We start from the raw sequence: 24,240 nt of genomic DNA on the forward strand, positions 1-24,240 counted from the left end.
CTGATACATACCCTACAAACATAACTGTTACACCTATCACCCTCTCTCACACATAATTTTAATTAGGTTTAGTTTCTCTAGGGCTCTAGAGAGAAAACTGGTTGGGAATAACATTGAGAGACCGTAAAACGAATGAGTGGCTGAGACAACAGAGCAAGGTCACGGATGTTGTAAAACGTGTAGCCAGTTTGAAGTGGGTATGGGCTGGTCATATGGCACGAAAGACCGACTCGGCGACCATGGGGGGGAAGAACGACCTCCAAGTAGACATCAAAAGGACTGCGGGGATGAGATGGCTCCAGGTTGCACAGAACCGTGATGAATGGCGAAAAATGAAGGAGGCTTACACCCGAAGGGTAGAAAAGGGCTAAAGAGAGAGAGAGGTTTAGTTTATCCAATCTGTTACTTACTCTTTTGTAAGCCCCAAGATACAGGCTCAGCCCAGTTTGGTGCTTACCAGACACCTTTGTGCATGCGTATTTCTTAGTTATTATAAATAAAATTTATTCTTATTCTTATTTCTTTCAGAATGGGCAATACAAGCAAAAAGCTAGCATCCCAATGCGGTTTACTCACTAAAGAGGAGCAGAAGTACGTCGGCAACACATTCAAGGCGGCCAGCAAGAACTCGGGACGGATCCGGGAGGACGACCTCATCGTGAGTGGGCTACTAGACGCAGTGTTATTAGAAGTGTGTTCACTTTTGTTTTATACCCATTTTAGTTTTAGTCCCGTTGTGGTACATGTTGCATACATTGTATTTTGGTTAATAAATGAGCATCTCTCAAATAATTTGTACATTCCGATCACATCTTAGATTTCTATAAAAATTGGTATGCTGGTAAAGTACATGAAGCTGAACAATTTCCACCATATTTCCCAAAATGTCCAAGTTTGTATGAAACATTCCTTTTTTTTAACAAATGTGTAAGGAAATCTGGTAACAAAAAAGGATGTTTCATACAAACTTTCTTGGACATTTTGGGAAATATGGTGGAAATTGTTCAGCTTCATCTATTTTACCAGCATACCCATTTTTATAGAAATCTAAGATGTGATCGAAATGTACAAATTATTCGAGAAATGCTCAAATCATATGAGAAGTAGCTGAGTTCACTGTAGATCATAGGGCTTAAAGTCTACATCGTAAAATCAAAATCTTTATCTGCTTCTCTATCACTCTTGCATATTTGAGCGACAGAGAGGCAGAGAATGTTGTTAGACCTCAAAGAATTTTAGAATGGCCACTATTAAAAAAAAAAAAGTCGTTTATTGTCACAAAACATTAAACATTATCTAGAAAGAGTAGCTGATATGAGACAAATAATGTTTGTATTTTTGAATATAGTTATTAAAATTAATGATTCTGTAAGTCATTTAATTTCAGTAATAAGATAAGCAGACTTAAATAGTTACTTAAATATTATAAATGTACATTATGTACAATTTAATTAAGATATATTTATGCAGTGCAATAAGATATAATCAATTGAAATACATAATTGCTATATTTGTCTCCTGTTCTTGTCAATTTTCATCTACACAAAGGTTAACTGGAAGAAATCCCTTAAAGGGATAAGTTCGTCTTTGTACTGCCTATCCTGTGCCATAGATTTGTGATTGATGGACGATATGATTTTATTAACCTTAGACATTGATATGCAATTTGTATTATTACTATGTCTTAATTTGGTTTGGTGATGGGTATAAGGTGTTGAATATGGTTAAAATATCCACTTAAATTAGCAATTTTATACATTTTATACAATATTTATAGTATTCCCAGATAGACAGAGGTGTCTCTATGCGGTGTCTGTTTAGTCTGAGCTTGAACTTAATTGTTAATGAACCAATTACTTACATAACTCGACTGTCAGAAAGTGATGTTGTACGTTGTACGTTACGTTACGTATGGCCGTGAACGCGATCGTCGCACTCGTGAAGAAGATAATGGCCATTTTCTTTGCAAAGTAAATGTCGCCAAGTTTAAATATTCGTATAAGAATAAGACGTCTGTCTCGATGTTATCGAAGTGCCACAGAAGACTTCGCAAAACTAGTCCTTAACACTTTTTAATATGGTTTACCTCAAAATAAGGATAATTCTAGTAGGTTTATAACTTCCTAATAGTTGTGGATCTGAGAGCTATAGACCTCGCGAACCAACATCGCCATTTTAAAAGATTTCCATAAACTGATTCGATAAACAAATAGGTACATAATTTTCACGAGAATCGGTTGAGAAATGTGATTTGTAGTGGACAACCGGACAGACATAAGAAAGCGTTTTGCCCAAACTGGAACAGAGACGCTTCGCTTCGCTCCGCCAAAAATCTTTCAATACTTTTGGCATCCACTTATACGGTGTTTTAGTTTCTTAGTGCAATAAATGCCCTTTTAAGGTATTTAGTTGATTGGTGCAATAAATGCCTTTTTGAATGTTTTAATTTTTACTACTCTACATATATTTATCATTTCCACTAGTACCTATCTGGACATGTTTAGATGCTTATTTTATTTCTTTATACATATTTTTTAAATACACATAGTACTTATATCAGTTATATCAGCGATTTATTAATAGAATAGCCATTTTTAGACGCCTTATCTCATCACCTTTCATAGAAGTTTCATTTTTTTAAATATTTTTTTTTTCAGAAACTTGTATGATTTGATTTTCATTTTGTGATTAATTCTGTTGCCGGTTATTATTAGTTGCACAACAGTGGGTTACCATGTTTGCACAAAATAGTTACCTATTTGTTTTACAAGGAGGCAAATTTGTGGTTATATCATCGTGCTAATATTGATATGCGAGTAAGCGAAATATCCCAAAATTCAACCACGAGCGTAGTGAGTGAAGTGGATTCTTGAGCGTTGCGGGGGTTTCAAGGCACGAGGGTAAAATAAAGTTTTCTACTGTGGTTGATAAAAAAGTCTACATTATTTTAAAAAAATCCTATAAATTATAATTAATAATAACTATATTATAATTTAACACATCTCTATATCTCTACGGTACCATATATCATACATCGTATTATAATATCGTAGTAGACGCTACGGTTAATTTCGTAGCACGCCTACGTTTTATTGGCCTTGGAATTCGTAGCAATAAACCATAATTATGAGTTTTATACATCATGATATGTAGGAACGCAAATAGGCTGCTTTTTCTACTAGTTAAATCAGCTTCTTTTTTAATTTAAACTGTCAAAACGATTTGCTAATATGGAATTTATATGAAAACGAGTATATTAGTGACGTCACGGTCAACTCGCCTACTTTTTATATTTCTATCCGATTTATTCGATAGAGATTGTGTTTAAAAATAACTGCAATCTATGTTTTTCTAATAATTTTCTGGTGCTTTATTTCGTGCACGATGTGAAATAATTTGTTTATAGTAGAGGAAACTTCCCTATTATTGATTTATAGTAGTTTATGTGACTGTTACATAATGGAAGGCATTAAATTACGAGTGTGGGTTTATAAAACTCACTTCGTTCGTTTCATAAAAGTTACTTCAATGCACCTTACTGTTTAGGCGAGAAAGTTTAAATGTGCTCACCTAATAATATGTAAAATAATAACTACATCATTGGTGAAGGTGAAATCATTGTGTCTTACATTGACTGACTTACTACAATTTATGTTTGTGTTTGTGAATAGTCTATACCTGCGTCTATTAAGTACTTGTTTCTTGTCAGCTGTTAACAATATTGTATAATGAAAATTAACATTAACCGTAGGTACAGTCGCCATCAGATATATCCAGTGATCGGAATAGGCAGAGTATATTTACCTAAACTTGGTAGAACAAAGTCATGAAGTGGAGACTTCCTTGCGCTATTATTTTTTTCCGGGACTTCCCGGATTTTAAATTCGGTAAAATAAATAAAATCTCATAATGTATCCCCAATGTACGTAAAATTAAATAGTAACCACAACACTACAAGTTTGTACTTACTAGTTTACGAGTGATAATATAACATTATTGTATTTATATTATTTCAAACTTGTCCGTCTCTTTTACGCCAATACCAGCTGTGTTTAAGTGAAAGAGATAGAAATAACAGTATTACTATCTACTATGTTAATTGTACTTTCCATTGTTATCGTCTAAAAGACAAAGCAGATGTCGTTATCACTTATCGCTGTTACCTGCAACCCTTTTTATGCATTAAATAGAAAGTTGACATCAGTTTCTTACTATCCCTTGTCGAGTACGTACGGAAGTGTAGATACTGTGTTTTTTGGATATTTGACATTTACTTGTTTACTGGAATTTCTCCTGCTATACTTGATTACACACGACCTGAACTCGGACACCGATTTTGCTTTGATTGGATTTGGCGATTACTATCCAGTAATGAAAACACCATGGATACTGCAAAACTACCAAGTTTCAAGGTAAGATAATGTATTTATTATTTAACATTTTTATCCTTTTCATTGTGTGTATAATCGAAAGTAAGAAAATAAAGGCTGAAATATAATTATGGTCACGAACTATGACTATTGATTTTAGTCACTTGCCTATGTTCATAATTTGGCCGTGTAATGTATTAAACCTACATACATACATTATTACAAGTGCGGGTAGTTTCAAAAACTCGTATAGCTAGAAAATGTTGACACAACTCCCTACCCGTATGCCTCTGACCACGGACGTAATGTGACATCCGAAACCTTGGGCCAAATATTAAATATAAGTGTTACGCGATTAAGTCCCGTTTTCATTTAATAATAGTTATGTGTGAAAATGGTGTTAGTTTAAATCAATATAATAATTTTGTATTTGTAGATTGAGTTGCAATGTTATTTATATTTAGACTTAATAAAATAATAATAACTTTGTAAATAAAGAGAGTTTATTAAAAATAAATATAGAAGAATCCGTTTCATTTTATGCCTATTTATTGTATTGAAGCAGTTTGCATTGTTTTTTGTACTATTCAGAACAATATTAATTATTCGGTAAGTTCCCGGGACTTTAGTCCCGCAAAAAAAATTTGTCGTAAGGAAGTCTCCACTTTTTATCTATGTTCTACCAAGTGTAGGTAAATATACTCTGCCTATTCCGATCACTGGATATATCGGAGCGGTCTAAATGTTCACAATATATGAACACGCATTCTAACGCCTTGACAATAGAGGCGTGTTCAGATATTTGTGAGCGCCTGGATCGCTCCAATCTATCTGATGGCGAAAATTCCACTCAGTATATATTCGGGTGGCTTCATAAACTCAGTATTTAGCGGTCTCAGTTAAAAACAATTACACACACCTTGCTCAGTAACAAAATGGTATATCTCTTTTGTAAAACGTGTAGCTGTTACGACGCTTTGGTTTGAAGGGTTCTAGTTGTAAACAGACGATTTGGCGGTCTGTCAAATTCTCGATTAGTTTGTTTCGAGTAAACCTTGTTGTTCGGTTCAAGTTAGAATCGAATCGTTTGAGGCCATGCGTTCACTGTTTGAGGCACAGCACAGGCAGTTACACTCAGTTACAGTCAAGTGTAAAAATATGGGTGTACAGTACATCATACTCAAAAATAACATAGCTCTTATGTCAGCGAATTAAGAACTATGGGACATATTTTTGAGTAAGTAATATGCACCCATATTTTTACACGACTGATTGTACTCAATACGCTTGTATTTTGAACCATACTATGTCATTATTACTAGTTGTTTGCGTCCCGTTTCGGTTAGTGAGTTTAAATAGCATTAAACTGGACTGAACGCGTCTTTGTTTTAGAGTAAGAAACTAGAAATTCATTTCGTGGTACAGTCGCCATCAGATATATCGGAGCGGCCAAGGTAATCACAAATATCTGAACACGCCTCTATTGCCAAGGCGATAGAGTGCGTGTTCAGATATTTTTGAGCACCTCGGCCGCTCCGATATATGTTATGGCGACTGTATGTTTTCGCGTACGAGTTTAACCGCGCCGCTTTCGTTTGCTGTGCGTGGCCGAAAATCTGTATTAAGCCTATTTTCGTTACTAACTGTTATTTAGATAAAACCTATTAAATTGTTGATGGAGCTCTTCTTAGGCTTAGGATTTCGAGTCTTTTGAGTCTTGGAGAACTCTGTTCGTTTTTACGCGGCTCAGCGCTTAAAAACTTGAGTATTTTTTAAGCGCAACTCAAAACGACTTGTGTCTTCGAAGACTGTGTCAACAATTTTGTTCAGAAAATATGCGCTATTGTACGATTTGTGTAGGTATCTTACATTAGGCACACATCAACTTTTCATTAAAGATAATTGCGTATCAATTGTGACGTTATCTATGAAAAGGGACCTTATTGTCGATAGCGGTTACGCCATTATTAACGATGCTCCGATATAAATGCAATGCCGCGCGACGCTGTGCGGCGTAAGCGCCATCGACAATAAGGTCCCGTCATTATAGCCAACTTTGCCCGCTTTTTTTGAAAAAAACTCGAGTTTCTAAAAAAAATATATCACATCATATGACTTTGTTTTGCTCAGCACGTCCATAGTGATCAAACGCATCAGTTTCATTGAAAAAAAAAAATATCGTGTTTTTACCCACTTTTTTGGCGTTTTAGCGGGCGGGCAAAGATATCCGGGGTTTGGGACAACATTGCCCACGTCAATTTGGTGTTCAAATACAGCTCGTATGATGATGATGTCTAAGGATCACTTAAAGGTTTTTGGCAATCCTATACCATTCCCTGTTAATAACTTAGCGATAAGTGTAAGAACTTTTAAATAAATTGGGTGGGCAATGTTGCCTACCCGTTTTTGGCCATTTCCATACAAGACTCACCTAAGCATTTTACAAAGGCTAGGGTTGGCACATTAGATAAAATCTGTCACAATAGTTTAATGGCCAAAAACATGAATTTTGCTGTATATTTCACGCGTTAAAGAGATAAAACATCTAAATAACCGATAATAAGACCAATTAAATACAGTATATATTTATAAACTTACTTTAGTGTACAAGCATAACCTTCTTTTACTTGCGAAGTTGGGTAAATTTGTCAAAAGTGACAACCCTAAGCCGTTTTTGGTGGTGGGCAATGTTGGCATCCATAGGTCTGTAAACTACCGGATTACATTGCCCACCGCCATAACTTTAGTGTCTTTAGGCCTTTTTAGATTAAACCTCAATAGACATAATCTATGCTTCATGCTTTATAACTGAAACCCGGAAATATTTGTCTAAGGGTTCTCAATTTTTTTCTACTTGTATTCATTTTTTAACAATTTTTGGCCCGCCGAAATATACCCTATATTTGACAACTCGCTGAAAATTCCCAAGTCAAGTTGTGCACATGTTTGGTATATAGATTTGTCACAAATATAATCTATTTTCTACTAAAAATAGCAGGGTGGCCATAAGTATTTTAAATATTTCTACATTAACGAATTTATTTAAAATTGTCATTTTGGGCAAAGTTTCCCCTAGTGGCAAAGTTGGCTATAATGACGGTCCGTTTTCATAGATAATGCAATTTTATTTTGTAATTAAATTGAAAATTATCTGAAAGGACTTGAATCTCTAAAAAAGACTCGGGTCTCTAACTTATACCTACTTATTGGGGTTGAAATGACCTCGTCTCCTTCGTCACTCCACTCGGCATACAATTTGCCTAACAGCCGAACTGGGCAAACATTAAGGGACAGCTGTCAGGTTAATGAATATTTACCATAACTGACGTCACATTGACGGTCATATTTGGACATCGTTATTTTTATTAGCGATTGTTCCCGGTTGGATTACCAACACGGAATTATCTTTATTTTTGTAGCAGACGTAGCTTAGCGGTTTATATACCTTGCTCTATCGCTCTTACATATTCGAGCGATAGAGAAGCAGATTAATGTGGCTTTCGATCACAGAAGGGTCCTTATGCTTCAATTTAAGTGCAATAAGGACGTTTCCATCTGAAATTCTGGGAAGTCATAAATAAATTTCAATTTGCGTTTTTCATGGTACGGCCTCTGTTGTTGAGCCATTTTGTCTGGCTTTAAGTAGGTATATACGAGTACCGTGTGGCCTAATACATGAAGCACTTAGGACTATGTCGTAATAACTTCCAAAGTTTAACACACGTAAGCTCTAAAAGGAAAGTTTCTACTTTCAAAGTAACAAGTTACAATTACAACTTACAAGTAGAGTTAGTGTCTACTGTGCCAAGGTAATGTGAATTAACATTATCCTCTCGAGACAGTCAGGTACAGACGGTACAGACTTTCGTAACAGTTTAGATGCTTAAAATTCTAGTTTTGTAATGACAGACAGAAAATATTTATAATAGACAGAACTAGAGATGCAACGGATAGTTGTTTGGCCGGATACCGGATACCGGATATCCGGCCTGGACACTGGCCGGATATCCGTTATCCGGCCGCCGGATATTCGGCCGGCGGAACTATACCTATATTTTGAGTTTTGCAGGTGCGCATCGTGCAGGTTTCGACGTTTCGTAGTGAACGTTCGCGCGGACACATTTCTAGGATCGTAACGGGTTTTATCATGGTCTAATAAAACATGGTCTTCTCTTCCCAGAGTGTCACTTGCCTACGTCACAATAACATTGCCACTTTATTTCAACATAACATGTTACATGGGTACATTATATCTATGGTTAATAAGTTAAAATATTTCTTTATAATTTTATAATTTTCATTTATTTGTATTTTATCTTAAATTTTACAATAACACGTCATTTTTAATTATTCGTTAGCAATATCTTCCGATTCACGAAAGAAATTTCAGACGTTCGGGTAATTCTGTTTACACTACTGGCAACACAGGATAGCGTTGTCACATTTGACAATCCGCCATTTTGTTCCTGACCGTCATCCTTGTCGAACGCGTGTTAATTGTTATTTCCTTCTCGCTCAGTGTCAGCAGTCGCAGTGTTTTCCAAACTTTTCACGTCGTAAGCTTGGTAATTAATGTTTTGTTACGAAAATGGTTGGCTGTTCTATTCGGAACTGTAAGAGTAGGGGTGAAAAGGGCAGTATGGATTTGTTTTATTTTACTATGTTTCTACATGAATAACTTAAAATTAATGCCGTTAAAATAATTTTCACCGTTGGTTAAAATTCTCCCACATTTTAAAGTTTGAGAACCTGTAAGCAGCATGATGACGTAGGCAAGTGACAGTTAGGTCATTCGCGAATCTCGGAAGTACCAGGCGGAGTATATTATTATACCATGGGTTTTATCATGTCATTACGTAGTAAGTTCGTTTGTAGTTACAAGTGCGCGCGCGTATTTTTGTGTAAACAAATAAATGTATTGTGTGACATTGGTTACGTATTCATTTCTTTCTACTGTGTCGTTAGCATTATGACCATGACTGTTTTTTAGATTCCATTTTTTATCCCAAAATGTGTTAATTTTACTATTCGGTATCCGGCCGGATACTAAAATAACTGCCGGATAGGCCGGATACCGGATAGTAACCGGATATCCGGTGCATCTCTAGACAGAACGCAAACGCGGACGCTCGGTCGTCACGCTATCGAATGAAATTTACACTAGGGGTACCGAATACCCGAGTTAAAGTCCGATTACTCATATTTGTTTACTAAACCGTCCAGGAATGTATCATGGAATAATGAAGCTGTTTTTACACACGGCCGTAAACTTGTGTTTTCCTATAACATATTTATCGCATCCGTTTCAACTTTACTTTGATTTATGGCAGTTAATCAAGTTCCTAGCTTCTGAAATATTGTTCGGCACTTTCAAAACATCTTTCAATGAAATATGGCTTTCGGCACTAGAGTTGAAGTAACTAAGTATGTTTGTAGTTATCACCATTTCGTGACTAATAGGTATGTTGTTGTGTTACTTGTTGTTTTATTTTATTTTTTGTCACGAATAAACGCTCTCATTCTCTTCTAAATCGCAGACAGAAGCTAGTGTGGAATAGGTATATGTATTTGTTCCATAATTTTATTTTAATACGACACAAACACGACTATAAATTATACTTAGTTGCAGTGTTTTACTGCACCGGGCCGCAAATACGTTTTACGTTTACACGAGTTTAACCCGATTTAAATGTAACGAATCGAATGTGTGGCTAAACATACAACACACCTTGACACACTTCTAATACAATATAACAAAACATTATCCCATTTTTCTCTTTTGTAATCTTTTCATGTAGGTATAAACATTATTAAACAATTTTGTGGATTGATCGCCTAAAACTGTCATTACACACATTAGACTCCCTGCTGAAAAACGTATCTCGATTCTGGAAAACTCCAATACCTTTTTCAGCAATTTCTGTCTATTATGTACGACAATTTCTATGAACTGTTGCCACATATCTAGGACTCTGAATCAGAGTTAAGCACCGATATAAGAATAATATTCACCTTGGAATTTTTTTAGACGTTTTCATGAGATTTTAATAGCAAAGAGAATATCTGGATGGCTGTTTTTAATTGAGTTTTAAATTAGGAACCCTTTTGAGCTAAAAGCTAGCTTAATTTAGTTACTGGAGAGTTAGTATGGGGTAGCACATTATTACTGGTGATGTCTCAATATAATTTAGGGCTCCGCTGCCGTTAAGATATAATAATATTACGGTAGATGTCGCTAAGGCGTGTAAACAAAAGTTGGAATGGAAAAATTCGCATTGGTCTGGCAAGCTTCGGTAGCTTAGTTGGTCAGAGCGATCGGACCGGTATCCTCAAAAGTCGCGAGCTCAAATCTTGACCAAAGCGGTGAATTTTCCTTTAAATTAAAGATTAAAGTAACCTAAGTACTTAACTATAACACCTCTATAAAACTTTTGCCCCACAGTATAACGCCATATTAGAGTTACGCGTCGATATAAGCATAATAAAGCCTTGGAAACTTTTTGCGCGTTCCAATCCGATTTTAATAACAAACTGAATATCTGATGGCTGATTTTAATTGGGTTTTAAATCAGGATCGCCCTTGAGCCGACCGGGAGCATGGTTTGCCTCCGTCGACAATCGGTATTGTTTGATGGGGGCCACAACACTAGCGAGTTTGTGACCTGTTGTTCTGTAAAGATAAAGATAAAGATAAGATAAAAGATAGTTTATTCAAGTAGGCATAATTATAATGCGCTTATGAACGTCAAATAAAGCTAGGTAGACCGGCTCCAACCCTACACCTCTGCCCCGAGAAGATTTAAATCCCCCCTCAATTGGAGGAGGGTATCCCAATCTGGGACCGGCAACAAACTCAGCGAGACACATCTTTAAAAAAAAAATTACATCTTATAATTAACAAGCATTACGAGTAAATAAGGAAAAAAACCACAATTAATAATTACTATAGAATTCACGCAATTATACACATAAGGTGTAATAGAAATTTGATTAAGAAAATATACATATGTGCATGGAATCATACAAATACAAATACATGTACATATAGATAACAATCTGACTCAGTCTCTAGCATGACTTGCGCTTGCGTTCTCGCCTCGCGAGCGACTCCATGGTTGAAGTCGTGGGGTCACGCGCGAGGAATCATTTGCGAGAGTTTGATAAATTAAGTGCCAGCTGCACCATCCACACTTGACAGACAGATCATCGTCACCCGACGCACCGCGGCGGTTCACTATGAAACTTTCCATACAATAAAATTTAGCGAACTCTTTAACGATGACAAACAGCTTGGTGCAACCGACCCTAATAGATGTAAGTAATAAGAGTAGGAGTCAGGTTTATCATGTCAACTGAGATCTATAGATAATCAGCCCCATTCCTCCGTATTGACTTATTTGCAAATGTGTTTTGTTTTATGTCTGCATGCCTATTTTTTGCAATTTTTATTTTCGGCACTCGTCCTATTTAGTGCATGCTTTATTTATTTTTTAATGAAATCGACGGATGATTTGTTTGTATACATGTGCTACATTACAATCAACTAACGAAGGGAACGAGTCTATGTTCGTAACAACAACGAGACACGATTATGCACTTAAAAAGTAAAAAGTTTAGATAAGAGTGAATTGTGTCCTTCGGAAAGAGGGAAAAGGGATTATCAGTAGTTATTTAATATGTACATAACAGTAAACAGTCTAGAAATTTCACTGCGCTCCCGCTGTCGCTTATCAATCCGCCGCTTTCCCGGCCCCGACATCATTTTGATGGCCGAAACAAAATAAACAAGAGTTGATCAAAAGAGCGCTGTTTACACTCCGGGCTAATGTATGCGCCTTCAATGCGTGACGGATAAAGATACCTGAAACATGTGCTAAATATACTGCCTTGTCAATAACTCTGAGCAAGAAATCTGGATTATTGAAATTTCGAATATTTTCGTGTTATTTGTGACGAATTCCGCCTCCAAAAGTTGTGTAGAATTCGGAATATATTTTCACAAACTTTCACGATTCCAATAAGTATAATTATACCCGGTAAAGTTCGGATTTTAAGATTTTAATAATCGGACGCATCTCTTTTGGAATATACATGTTTCTTGTAGGTACGTTGGGACTAATCCCCGTAACGTCAAATCAACTGACTGAAAGAAGGTACATTCGGCGTTAGAATCATGTCTTCAAACTTTTACGAATAAATAGATATCAAGAACTATGAATAAACTAAAATAAATTTTGATATAAGTACTTAATCTAATGATAAAATGCCATAAAAATGAGTAATATTGATTTACATACATGCTTCCAACATCTAAACTGTGGAATAAACTGTCGCCTGCGGTATTTCCGGACCGAACCTACCTTCAAACCTTCAAGAAGAGAGCGTACTCCCATCTTAGACGCCGACAATGCACTTACAGCCACTGGTGTCCGTACTTTCCGATGGACGACCCTTATTACTTACCATCAGGCGAACATAAATTACTACATCACTTATCACTACATAGTATAAAACAAAGTCGCTTCCCGCTGTCTGTCCCTATGTATGCTTAGATCTTTAAAACTACGCAACGGATTTAGTGGCGGTTTTTTAACAGATAGAGTGATTCAAGAGGAAGGTTTATGCGAAGCCGGAGCGGATCGCTAGTATTTACATGAAATAATTTTTTCCCTAACACTTCCTATTTTTTCAGAAACACTGGGGTCCCCTAATAGACCCCCGGCTGGCGCAGTACCTGTCCAACTACTTGTTCGACACTGGGTCTCAAAAGGCGGCTACTTGTGACTTTACCCGCTTCGCAGAGCTCTATGTATACAACGTTAGAGGTGGGTAACTAGGGCTGATTTAGGGCTTATTTAGTGTAAGGTCTGAGTGGACGCTCGAAGCGGAGCGTTCGGCGGGGCATGCAGCTTGCATTTGTTTGACATGCACGCCGCACGCCCCGCCCCGCTGCACGCCCAACTCGAGCGTCCACTCAGGCCTTACACTACACTTAGACGGCGCGCGAACTCGTATACGATTTAGTACATTCCATTGGTAGTTTTAGTTGCATTGCGGACCATTGAGGTTACATCAATTCAGCCGACCGATCAAATGACGCAATGTAATGAAACTCGCATGCGAGTTCTCGCACCGTCTAAATGAGTCCTCTCTCATCCCCTTTTTTACAAGTTACAAGCTTTAATTCAACTTGCAATGCGCCTATGTATGTATGTTTGTACGGGTCAAATCTTGCAAGTTAAATTTAACCCACTTTCGGTTCGGACTTCCAATGAAGCTGAAAATTTGCATACATATGTAAGTCGGGTGACAATGCAATATTATGGTACCATCGAGCCGATCTGATGATGGAGACAGGAGGGGGCCACAGGAACTCTGTGATAAAACAACGCAACCTGTGTTTGTGGTTTTTAAAACTGTCTCGATGGGTATATTAGTTGCCTGTGGTAAGAAAAGTACAGTCACCGCTAAAAGCTTGTACCTACTGATAAACCGGCCAAGTACAATTCGGACTCGCGTTCCAAGGGTTCCGTACATTAAGTCCGACTCACGCTTGACTGCACATTTCTAATAGGTTTTCCTGTCATCTATAGGTAAAGAACTATTTTGTGTAATTTTTTCAAAATTTTCGGAGATAAAGCGGGAGGGGGGGAAATGGTCGGACAGACAGACAGACGCACGAGTGATCCTATAAGGGTACCGTTTTTTCCTTTTGAGGTACGGTACCCTAAAAATGATTTTTTTGCCAAAAACTTATTGTGATTGGGATTAAACGTATTGTTTATATTTATAGCAAACGTGTAATATCCTACATTAATAATACGAATGATAACGAATAATGTTTGTTTCCAGGTACGGTGGACCAGAGGATGACGGTGACGTACAGAAGTTTAGGTAACTACAGCGAAAACGACGAACTGCCGTATCAACTAATTAAAGAGGTAACTATTTATTCTTGTTCAACCTATAGCGTTTTCCCGGCCTAGCGCCAGGGTCCGCTTTCCTGCTCAGTCTTCTACACTTAAAGAGGTAACTATTTATTCTTCTTCAACCTAGCGTTTTCCCGGCCTAGCGCCAGGGTCCGCTTTCCTGCTCAGTCTTCTCCACTTTGCCCGGTCTTCGGTCTTCGGCATCCTCAGATGTGAGATTGTTCTCTTCCATGTCCGTTATTACGACGTCCAGCCAGCGCTTCTTAGTGTAAGGCCTGAGTGGACGCTCGAAGCAGAGCGTTCGGCGAGGCGTGCAGCGTGGCTGTGGGCTCACGCGTGATGTGAGCAGCGTGCACTAAGGCCGCTCCTATACGCTTGCATTTGTTTAACATGCACGCCGCACGCCCCGCCCCGCTGCACGCCCAACTCGAGCGTCCACTCAGGCCTTACACTTACACTTAGGCCTAGCGGCGGACACACTAACATTTTAGAATACAATATTTCTTTGTGTAATTTTTTTTTCGTCGATGGTCTGAAGAGTTCATGAAATCATAAGTTGTCCCAAAACTGCATGTAATTTTCTGTTGAATTACGAAAATACCATACGTTTTCGTAACTGGGAGGAGACTTTTTAGGAAAATTGCGTTGTACAATACAGATGTAGTGCATAATTGTTTTCCATCGTATTTTCTCGGAAATTTGGTTATTTGTCATGCTTCGTCAGTCAACCTCAGTAGTTTTTGTACCGAGACTGACTGAAATAGCAAGACAAGTTCGTACGTTCCCGTGAAAACATGATGGAAAATGTGTATGTGTATAACACATTAACTGCCAGCGACTCGCTAGGGGAGTTCACTGTTCGTAGACGCTTTTCGCTACATACGGTTTTTCCCGTGTTATCGGCTACGCTCGTAGCGCGTAGCTCGCGCTGGCACTGAATGTGATAATAGGGAATTTTATCTTTCCACCAAATTTTATCCTATTCAACAAAAAAAAATACAACAATAAAAATCTGCCCATCTAAAGAATATCTACAGATTGCCTTAGCGCCACTTGCCCAATCCCAATAACCCAGGGATAACCGGTTAAACCGTTAACTTAGTGTCAAGTTGTACTGGTAACCATGGTAACTCCAGGTTTAACCGGTTAACTCCGGGTTAGTGAATGGTGCAAGTGGCCCTTGAGCTTACTGTGGGACTAGGTCGACCGTGTAAAGAATGTCCTATAATATATTAGTTAGTTACGATACAAGTGCGAATTACCTATTCGCACGTGTGTCGTAGTTGTCGTACAACGTTTTACAGTAAATATGACCCTTTAAATTTCCGACGTAGTTACGTAATGTGCTTATTATAGCAAAGGGTGTCTTAATAGAGCACCAGGTGTACTGTAATGTTATTTAATTCCAGTACTGCGAAGCAATAGTGTCCACATACATCAAAGTACTGAAGACCTCGGGCGGCAGGCGCGCCGAAAAATGGATCGATAAAGGGTTTCGCGGAAAAGCGGCGGCCGTGCAAACATTAGGAGAGGCTGTTGCTAGTGGAGTGGGTTCAGACCCAGATTCACCGCCTCAAGCTGTCAACTCTAAACAACTATCTAATTGGTAAGAATACTAATATGGGACATTATCTATAAAAAAAGGGACCTTATTGTCGATGGCGCTTACGCCGCACAGCGTCGCGCGGCATTGTATATTTATATCGGAGCATGGTTAATAATGGCGTAAGCGCCATCGACAATAAAATCCCTTTTCATAGATAACGTCACATATATCCTCCTAAGACCCAGCCGTACGAATAGAAAATCCAAAATTTACCGCTGAAATTTCAACCTATAGCATGCGTGTCTCACTCCGCGATTTCGTCGCTTTGCTACAGGTAGCTAAAAGTACATCTGTTCGGCCCCAATTTTGGGGAAAGCCTTAAGCCGCGCGTGGCGCTGTCGCCACCTAGCGGCCATATCTGTGCTGATCGTAGCAGACGCGTTTTGTTAGAGAGTGAGTCTTCTGTACTTAGTACTATTATTTATTCTGTGCCTATAGTGTAGGAAATAGAGTTGATTTTGCGTTGTTGGAAAATTGAACGAAACAAAGCAAAAGCGACTCTGTTCCAATTGAATAGGATTTCAATTTCATCGAACTGACGAGGTACTATAGGTAGGAACTTGGCCCTTAGGAGGATATTCCTCCTAGACAAGAAATGGCTTTAACCCTTCGACCGCCAAAGACGTGAATGCCGACAAGGTTCGCCATTACGCGATAATTACGCGATAATCGCGGCGTTCAAAGTTCTTCTTTGTGGTAGTGGTAAAGTTGTTCAAACGTTAGGGGAGGCTGTTGCGAGTGGTGTGGGTTCGGACCCAGATTCACCTCCACAAGCTGTCAACTCTAAACAACTGTCTAATTGGTAAGAATACTAATATGTATATTCCTCCTAGCCTCGTAAGTCTCCGTGTACTTGTACAAGTACAAATTAAATTCGAGTTTTGAACTCATCATCACTACATAGAATGAAAAATGAAAAAAAAATGAAAACGAAAAATTATTTATTTAGGTAAATGTTTCGTTTTAACCATGGTATAATAATATACTCCGCCTGGTACTCTCTTCCGAGATTCGCGAATGACCTAACTGTCACTTGCCTACGTCATCATGCTGTTTACAGGTTCTCAAACTTTAAAATGTGGGAGAATTTTAACCAACGGTGAAAATTATTTTAACGGCATTAATTTTAAGTTATTCATGTAGAAACATAGTAAAATAAAACAAATCTATACTGCACTTTTCACTCCTACTCTTACAGTTCCGAATAGAGCAGCCAACCATTTTCGTAACAAAACGTTAATTACCAAGATTACGACGTGAAAAGTTTGGAAAACACTGCGACTGCTGACACTGAGCGAGAAGCAAATAACAATTAACACGCGTTCGACAAGGACAAAATGGCGGATTGTCAAATGTGACAGTGCTATCCAGTGTTGCCAGTAGTGTAAACAGAATTACCCGAACGTCTGAAATTTCTATCGTGAATCGGAAGATATTGCTAACGAATAATTAAAAATGACGTGTTATTGTAAAATTTAAGATAAAATACATATAAATGAAAATTATAAAATTATAAAGAAATATTTTAACTTATTAACCATAGATATAATGTACCCATGTAACATGTTATGTTGAAATAAAGTGGCAATGTTATTGTGACGTAGGCAAGTGACACTCTGGGAAGAGAAGACCATGTTTTATTAGACCATGGTTTTAACAATACAGTTAATGGAGTGCCCTAGTAAGTAAAATATGCCTGTGACAGGAGACCCAGCCAACATTTTCGTTCTAACATATGTAGTATAAAACAAAGTCGCTTCGCGCTGTCTGTCTGTCCCTATGTATGCTTAGATCTTTAAAACTACGCAACGGATTTTGATGCGTTTTTTTTAAATAGATAGAGTGATTCAAGAGGAAGGTTTATATAAAACTAGCGACCCGCTCCAGCTTCGCACGGGTTAACAAATTATACATAAACCTTCCTCTTGAATCACTCTATCTATTAAAAAAAACCGCATCAAAATCCGTTGCGTAGTTTTAAAGATCTAAGCATACAGACAGACAGACAGACAGCGGGAAGCGACTTTGTTTTATATGTACTATGTAGTGATTTGTTAACCCGTGCGAAGCCGGGGCGGGTCGCTAGTACTAATATATTCCTCCTAGCGCCACTTGCACAATCCCACTATGTGGATCAATTATTTCTTTTTGTTTTTCTGTCCCGTTAGCCAGGGGACAATAGTACCATAGTTTGTGAGCAAGAACGTTGTAAAATGGTCTTCTAATCGAGCTTAATCAATCCCTAGTTGAAAGGCCTTATGAATACCATTAAAATGTATGTTTACTTAAATTAAATACCATAACACCAGGGTTTTTGAGTGACCCAGGGGAACGTAACCATGGTAATGAGTGTCATGAAAAAGTTGAGTCATAAAATATATTTTATAGGCCAATCCTAAGTCGGCTGTCTGACTCTCAACTCCAAATATACAGTTGATATATACAGTGGCAGCATTTTTATTCGATATATTTTAAATCTACTATTTCTCTTGATTGCAGGTTGATGACGGACACCCTACTGAAGCACATGACAGAGACAGTGTACACGACATTGTACGGGATAGAGCGAGATCACACTACAGACGACGGTCCCCCGCTAACTGCGGTGCCACAAATGCTACCTATGGTGTATGGTACGTTTATATTATATTCTAAGTTGGTCGTGTAAAGCTCATGGTGGACACCCTACTGAATAACAGAGACAGTGTATACTACATTCTACGGGATAGAGCGGGATCACACTATAGACGACGGGCCCCCGCTTGCGGTGCCTCAGTTACTAACCATGGTGTATCGTACGTGTATATTGTATATGTTGCTCATGTCTCATGACGGACACCCTACTGAAGCACGACAGAGACAGTGTATACTACACTCTACGGGATAGAGCGAGATCACACTATAGACGACGGGCCCCCGCTTGCGGTGCCTCAGTTACTAACCATGGTGTATCGTACGTGTATATTGTATATGTTGCTCATGTCTCATGACGGACACCCTACTGAAGCACGACAGAGACAGTGTATACTACACTCTACGGGATAGAGCGAGATCACACTATAAACGCCGGTCCCCCGCTAACTGCGGTGACATATCCAACATTTAGGATTTCGAATTAGTTTTAGTATATCTTTTATAATAAAGCTTTAAAACGATAATGCGAAGTTGAGGGTGACGTAGATCAGGAAGAAGTTATTTATTTATTCTTATTTTTTTACTATTATGACGCAGCTCATTAATTGACTACGGGCATCACTACATAGTATAAAACAAAGTCGCTTCCCGCTGTCTGTCTATCCCTATACTCCCTATGCATGCTTTGATTTTTAAACTACGCAACGGATTTTGATGCGGTTTTTTTTAATAGATAGAGTGATTCAAGAGGAAGGTTTATATGTAATTTGTTAACCCGTGCGAAGCCGGGGCTGGTCACTAGTTATTTATATACTAGCTTGTGTCCGCGACTTCGTCTGCGTGGAGTTAGTAATTTGGGTAGCTTATTTTTACCCAATCTGCTTTTTAACGATTCCCCATACAAAATTTCACCCCCCTTTTCACCCCCTTAAAGGGAGATTTTTGGGATAAAAACTACCCTATGTCCTTCCCCGGGACTCAAACTATCTTCATACCAAATTTCAACTAAATCGGTTCAGCGGTTTAAGCGTGAAGAGGTAACAGACAGACAGACACACTTTTGCATTTATAATATTATATTAGTATGGATTTGTTTGTTCAGGCCTGGACTCGATGCCTGATTACCCCGCCTTCATCGACCTGTCCCACATCGTGTGGCTCAACAACAGCATACCGCCCCCGCTGCAGCACAAGTGGCGTTTCCTGTTCTCCTCACACATACATGGCGAGTCCTTCGCTACCATGGTCGGTATGTACACCAAATAATTACAGAACAGCCACTTCACTCAGCCCCGAACGGTGTTACCACACCCCGCGGCGGTAGGCTGACTGAAAACTGACGGAATCCCAGCTCGATTGCCAACTCGTAAATGTCTCAGTAGACATACGTGGTCGGTAAGCATACTCCTTATAGGACTTCAACAACAGCATACCACCACCGTTGCAACACAAGTGGCGTTTCCTGTTCTCCTCACACATACATGGCGAGTCCTTCGCTACCATGGTCGGTATGTACACCAAATAATTACAGAACAGCCACTTCACTCGGCCCCGTATGGTGTAACCTCACCCCGCGGCGGTAGACTGACTGAAAACTGACGGCATCCCAGCTCGATTGCCAACTCGTAAATGTCTCAGTAGACATACGTGGTCGGTAAGCATACTCCTTATAGGATTTCAACAACAGCATACCGCCCCCGCTGCAGCACAAGTGGCGTTTCCTGTTCTCCTCACACATACATGGGGAGTCCTTCGCTACCATGGTCGGTATGTACACCAAATAAAAACAGAACAGCCACTTCACTCGGCCCCGTATGGTGTAACCTCACCCCGCGGCTGTAGACTGACTGAAAACTGACGGAATCCCAGCTCGATTGCCAACTCGTAAATGTCGATGTATTTTAAAATGTCAATTTAAGTTAATCAATAGCCGACTAATAAAATCCTCCCTTATGGGAGACGAAATACTAGCTACGGCTACGAAAGGTTGCCCACAGGGTGGGGTTCTCTCACCAACTCTCTGGAGTCTGGTAGTTAACTCACTGTTGGAAGAACTAAACAAAGGCCCAATACATACGGTAGGGTATGCAGATGATTTAGTGATTCTTGTAAACGGAAAATTCCCGGGAACAGTATCGGAAATCATGAATAAAGCACTGAAACAAGTGGAGAGATGGTGCAACTGTCATCAACTCTCCATAAACCCAGGCAAAACAGTGGTAATACCGTTTACCAGGTAAAGACCCTTAATGGCATGAAGCAGCTGAAGCTTTATGGAAGGGTCCTGGAAATGTCCAATGAAGTGAAATATCTAGGCGTAACACTTGATAAAGAACTGAACTGGAGAAAGCATGTCGAACTCACAATCACCAAGGCACTTAGAGTGTTTGGAATGTGTAGATCGGCTTATGGCAAAACGTGGGGTCTAAACCCCAAGGTACTAAGATGGATCTATACCATGATGGTAAGACCAATCATCTTGTACGGATGCCTGGCATGGTGGCCAAGGACACTAAAGAGAACATGCAGGGATGCCCTTATGAAAATACAAAGAACGGCATGCATGGCTATTACTGGTGCGTTTAGAACGACGCCAACCGCGGCGATGGAGGTACTGCTAGACCTTCCACCGTTACTCCTAGTGATACAATCTGAGGCGCGGAAATCGTTACACAGGTTGGCCCTAACAGGCCTCTGGAGCGATAGCAAGCCAAAGACCAAGCACACAAACATGGAATGTGACAATTTCGTGAAAAGGATTACGAACATGGGCTGCGATAAGATGCAACCCAAGTTTGTATTCCATAAGAATTTTAACGTTAAAATTCCAACAAGGGCAGAATGGACCGAAGGTCTTGAAGTACCAATCCCTGATGAAAACGACATCATATTGTACACAGATGGGTCTAAGACAGAATCTGGTACGGGAGCAGGCATTTATGCAAATGACTTTAGTAGTAGTATAAGCATGGGCAATTACGCCACTGTCTTCCAAGCTGAGACTTTCGCTATAATTGCCTGCGTGCATGAGAATATAGTTAGGCAAACCCAAGGGAAGAATATCTATATACTCAGCGACAGTCAGGCGGCACTCAAAGCGCTTGAATCGCACAGAGTGGACTCTAGACTGGTATATAATGGCGTCCAAGCTCTGAACCAGCTTGGAACGCAAAACAGAGTGCAACTGGTATGGATCCCAGGGCACGAGGGATTCATAGGCAATGAAAATGCAGATGAACTTGCCAGAACCGGATCTGAAAGTAACTTTATAGGTCCGGAACCATTCGTGGGGCTCTCACAGGGAACCATCACAACGGCTATTAAAGACCATGCCAAGACCAAACATCAGGAAGAATGGAACAGTCTGACGGGTCTAAAGCATGCAAAGCTCTTCATGCAAGGAGTAGACTCCGGCTGGAGCAAAAAGCTTTGGAAACTTAGCAAAAGACAACTCCAAATCATAACGGGGGTGTTCACTGGCCATTACGGGGTCAAGGGAATTCTGACCAAGATGGGACATTCTGACAACACCGATTGTCGTATGTGTGGCGAAGAGGAAGAGACAGTGAAACACTTAATGTGTGAATGTCACGCCCTAGCCAGACAAAGAATGAAGGACTTTGGAGCAGGATATCTGGAACCAAAGGACTTTAAAACGCTACCCATGAGCTCCATCATCCGACACATGGATATGGTGGGAAAAGCTCTTGAGTAGCTGACGGATCTTCTCCAGGGGGTAATTGCACAAAAGATCCCTATGGGTCGAAGTGTATCCGTAAGGGCCCCCGAAAATAATAAGATAAGATAAGATAAGTTAATCAGTAGACATACCTGGTCGGTAAGCATACTCCTTACAGGACTTCAACAACAGCATACCACCACCGCTTTTCTCTTCTCCTCACACATACACTATCATGTCAATTCGCTATAATGGCCAATACGTGTATATGCCCTGTATAGACCCTATATAAGGGTACGTCAACTTTTCATTGTCACTTATCGCCATGATTACAGTCCCCTGGATCACTCTTAAAACCTGTGTTTATTTTTCCATAATGTTAATAGAACGGGGCCCGGGGTTCAACATAATCGATTTTTATTCAATGGGGTTCAACATATTTCTAACAAACTGTGCTACTATTGTCCCCTGGCTGACGGGACAGTATAACAACAAGAAGTAGTTTATTCACCCATAAATAAGAAAAAAAAGACGTTTTCACGACACCAACTGGTAAAGACTCTCTTGATTGTTCGAAAACTGATAGCAAAGTTGCATTTTATTCACACGTGAGGAAAGTAATCAAATGCAAATTTTTAGTTGTTTTCTTCTGTTTGCTGGTAGAATTTACTTTCAAATAATTTTGAATGATAAATATTAAATAACAATCATTTGGATTTGATTTGATTTAATTTTGGTTTTCGGGTTGGTGTGATGAACATTGTTGTTTCACTCGGGGGCAAATTTTGTTTAATCCTCGTGCTTCGAAACCCTCGCAACGCTCAAGGTCCCATTTTTCGATTTTGGGATCTTTCGCTTGCTCGGGTACAGGGATGTTGCGGATGCCGATTTTTTGCGGATGCGGATGCGGATGCGGATTTTTAAAGGCTTACATCCGCGGATGCGGATGCGGATGCGGATGCCAAGATAGGTACATATAAAACGTCAAATATTACATTTTAGTAATTTTTATTTCAAAAAACCGGCCAAGTGTGAGTCGGACTCGCGTTCCAAGGGTTCCGTACATTAAGTCCCACTCACGCTTGACTGCTAATTTTTAATAGGTTTTTTGGCTAATGACTAAATTACCTAGCAGTCTACCGACAGTGTACCGACCTGTTCCACATCCGCATCCGCATTCAATCCGCATCGATTTTATGCGGATGCGGATGTTCAAAATAATGCGGAAGTTCCGCGGTTGCGGATACGGATGCGGATATTCGCAACATCCCTGCTCGGGTACATAAGGTACATTAGCACGAGCGGTTAAACAACAACTTTGCCCCCTTGTTAACAAATAACTATTTTTGGCAGGTCGCATCTGTGACCAGGGCGCCTCCATAATCATAGTGGAAGACACCCACGGCCATATTTTCGGGGGCTTCGCTACGGACTCCTGGGAGATAGGCCCCAACTTTGTGGGCCGCGATGACTCGTTTCTCTTCACCCTGGCCCCCAAGATGAGGATCTACGGGTCTTCGGGGTTCAACAACCATTACCAGTATCTTAATCAGCACACCAAAACCCTGCCAAATGGACTGGTAAGTAAAGTTAAATAAATAAATAAATATTATAGGACATTCTTACACATTCTTTCCAGGATTCGAACCCAGGACCGCGGCTTAACAGGCAGGGTCACTACCCACTAGGCCAGACCAGTCGTCCAAAAGTTGGAAATATTTACGTTTTTTGTGATTCCATACACTTACGGCGACAGTTCCACACTATGTCATTGCAAAATCTACACAGAGTTTGATCGGTCAGATTTATTTAGGGAAAAGAATTCAACCGACAAAAATCTGTCAACATTAGAATTTTCTGTCAAAAAGAAGTCATTCCACCAGATATAAAATAAAGTAGTATATTACTTATAGATACTTATAGTGTTTTTATTTGTGTATTCTATATGTAGTTTATCAGAATTATTAATTGTTCAGTTGTTTACCATACTTCTAATAAGTAAATTCTTTTTATCTCCTTGCA

The 24,240-nt window shown here is 39.3% G+C and overlaps 1 protein-coding gene across 1 annotated transcript in view; it reads left to right on the forward strand.

Annotated features, from left to right (window-relative positions):
* The window catches only part of LOC134657874 (MTOR-associated protein MEAK7), a 40,070-nt gene that overhangs the window by 1,613 nt on the left and 14,217 nt on the right, over positions 1 to 24,240 (forward strand). The window contains exons 2-8 of the mRNA XM_063513455.1: positions 529 to 691; positions 13,063 to 13,195; positions 14,223 to 14,311; positions 15,709 to 15,905; positions 18,405 to 18,538; positions 19,642 to 19,788; positions 23,572 to 23,798. Of these exons, the coding sequence (XP_063369525.1) occupies positions 530 to 691; positions 13,063 to 13,195; positions 14,223 to 14,311; positions 15,709 to 15,905; positions 18,405 to 18,538; positions 19,642 to 19,788; positions 23,572 to 23,798 (1,089 nt within the window). The 5' untranslated portion in view covers position 529. The remainder of the gene's footprint in view (positions 1 to 528; positions 692 to 13,062; positions 13,196 to 14,222; positions 14,312 to 15,708; positions 15,906 to 18,404; positions 18,539 to 19,641; positions 19,789 to 23,571; positions 23,799 to 24,240) is intronic.

Source organism: Cydia amplana, chromosome 21 (assembly GCF_948474715.1).
Source record: "Cydia amplana chromosome 21, ilCydAmpl1.1, whole genome shotgun sequence".
NCBI lineage: Eukaryota > Metazoa > Arthropoda > Insecta > Lepidoptera > Tortricidae > Cydia > Cydia amplana.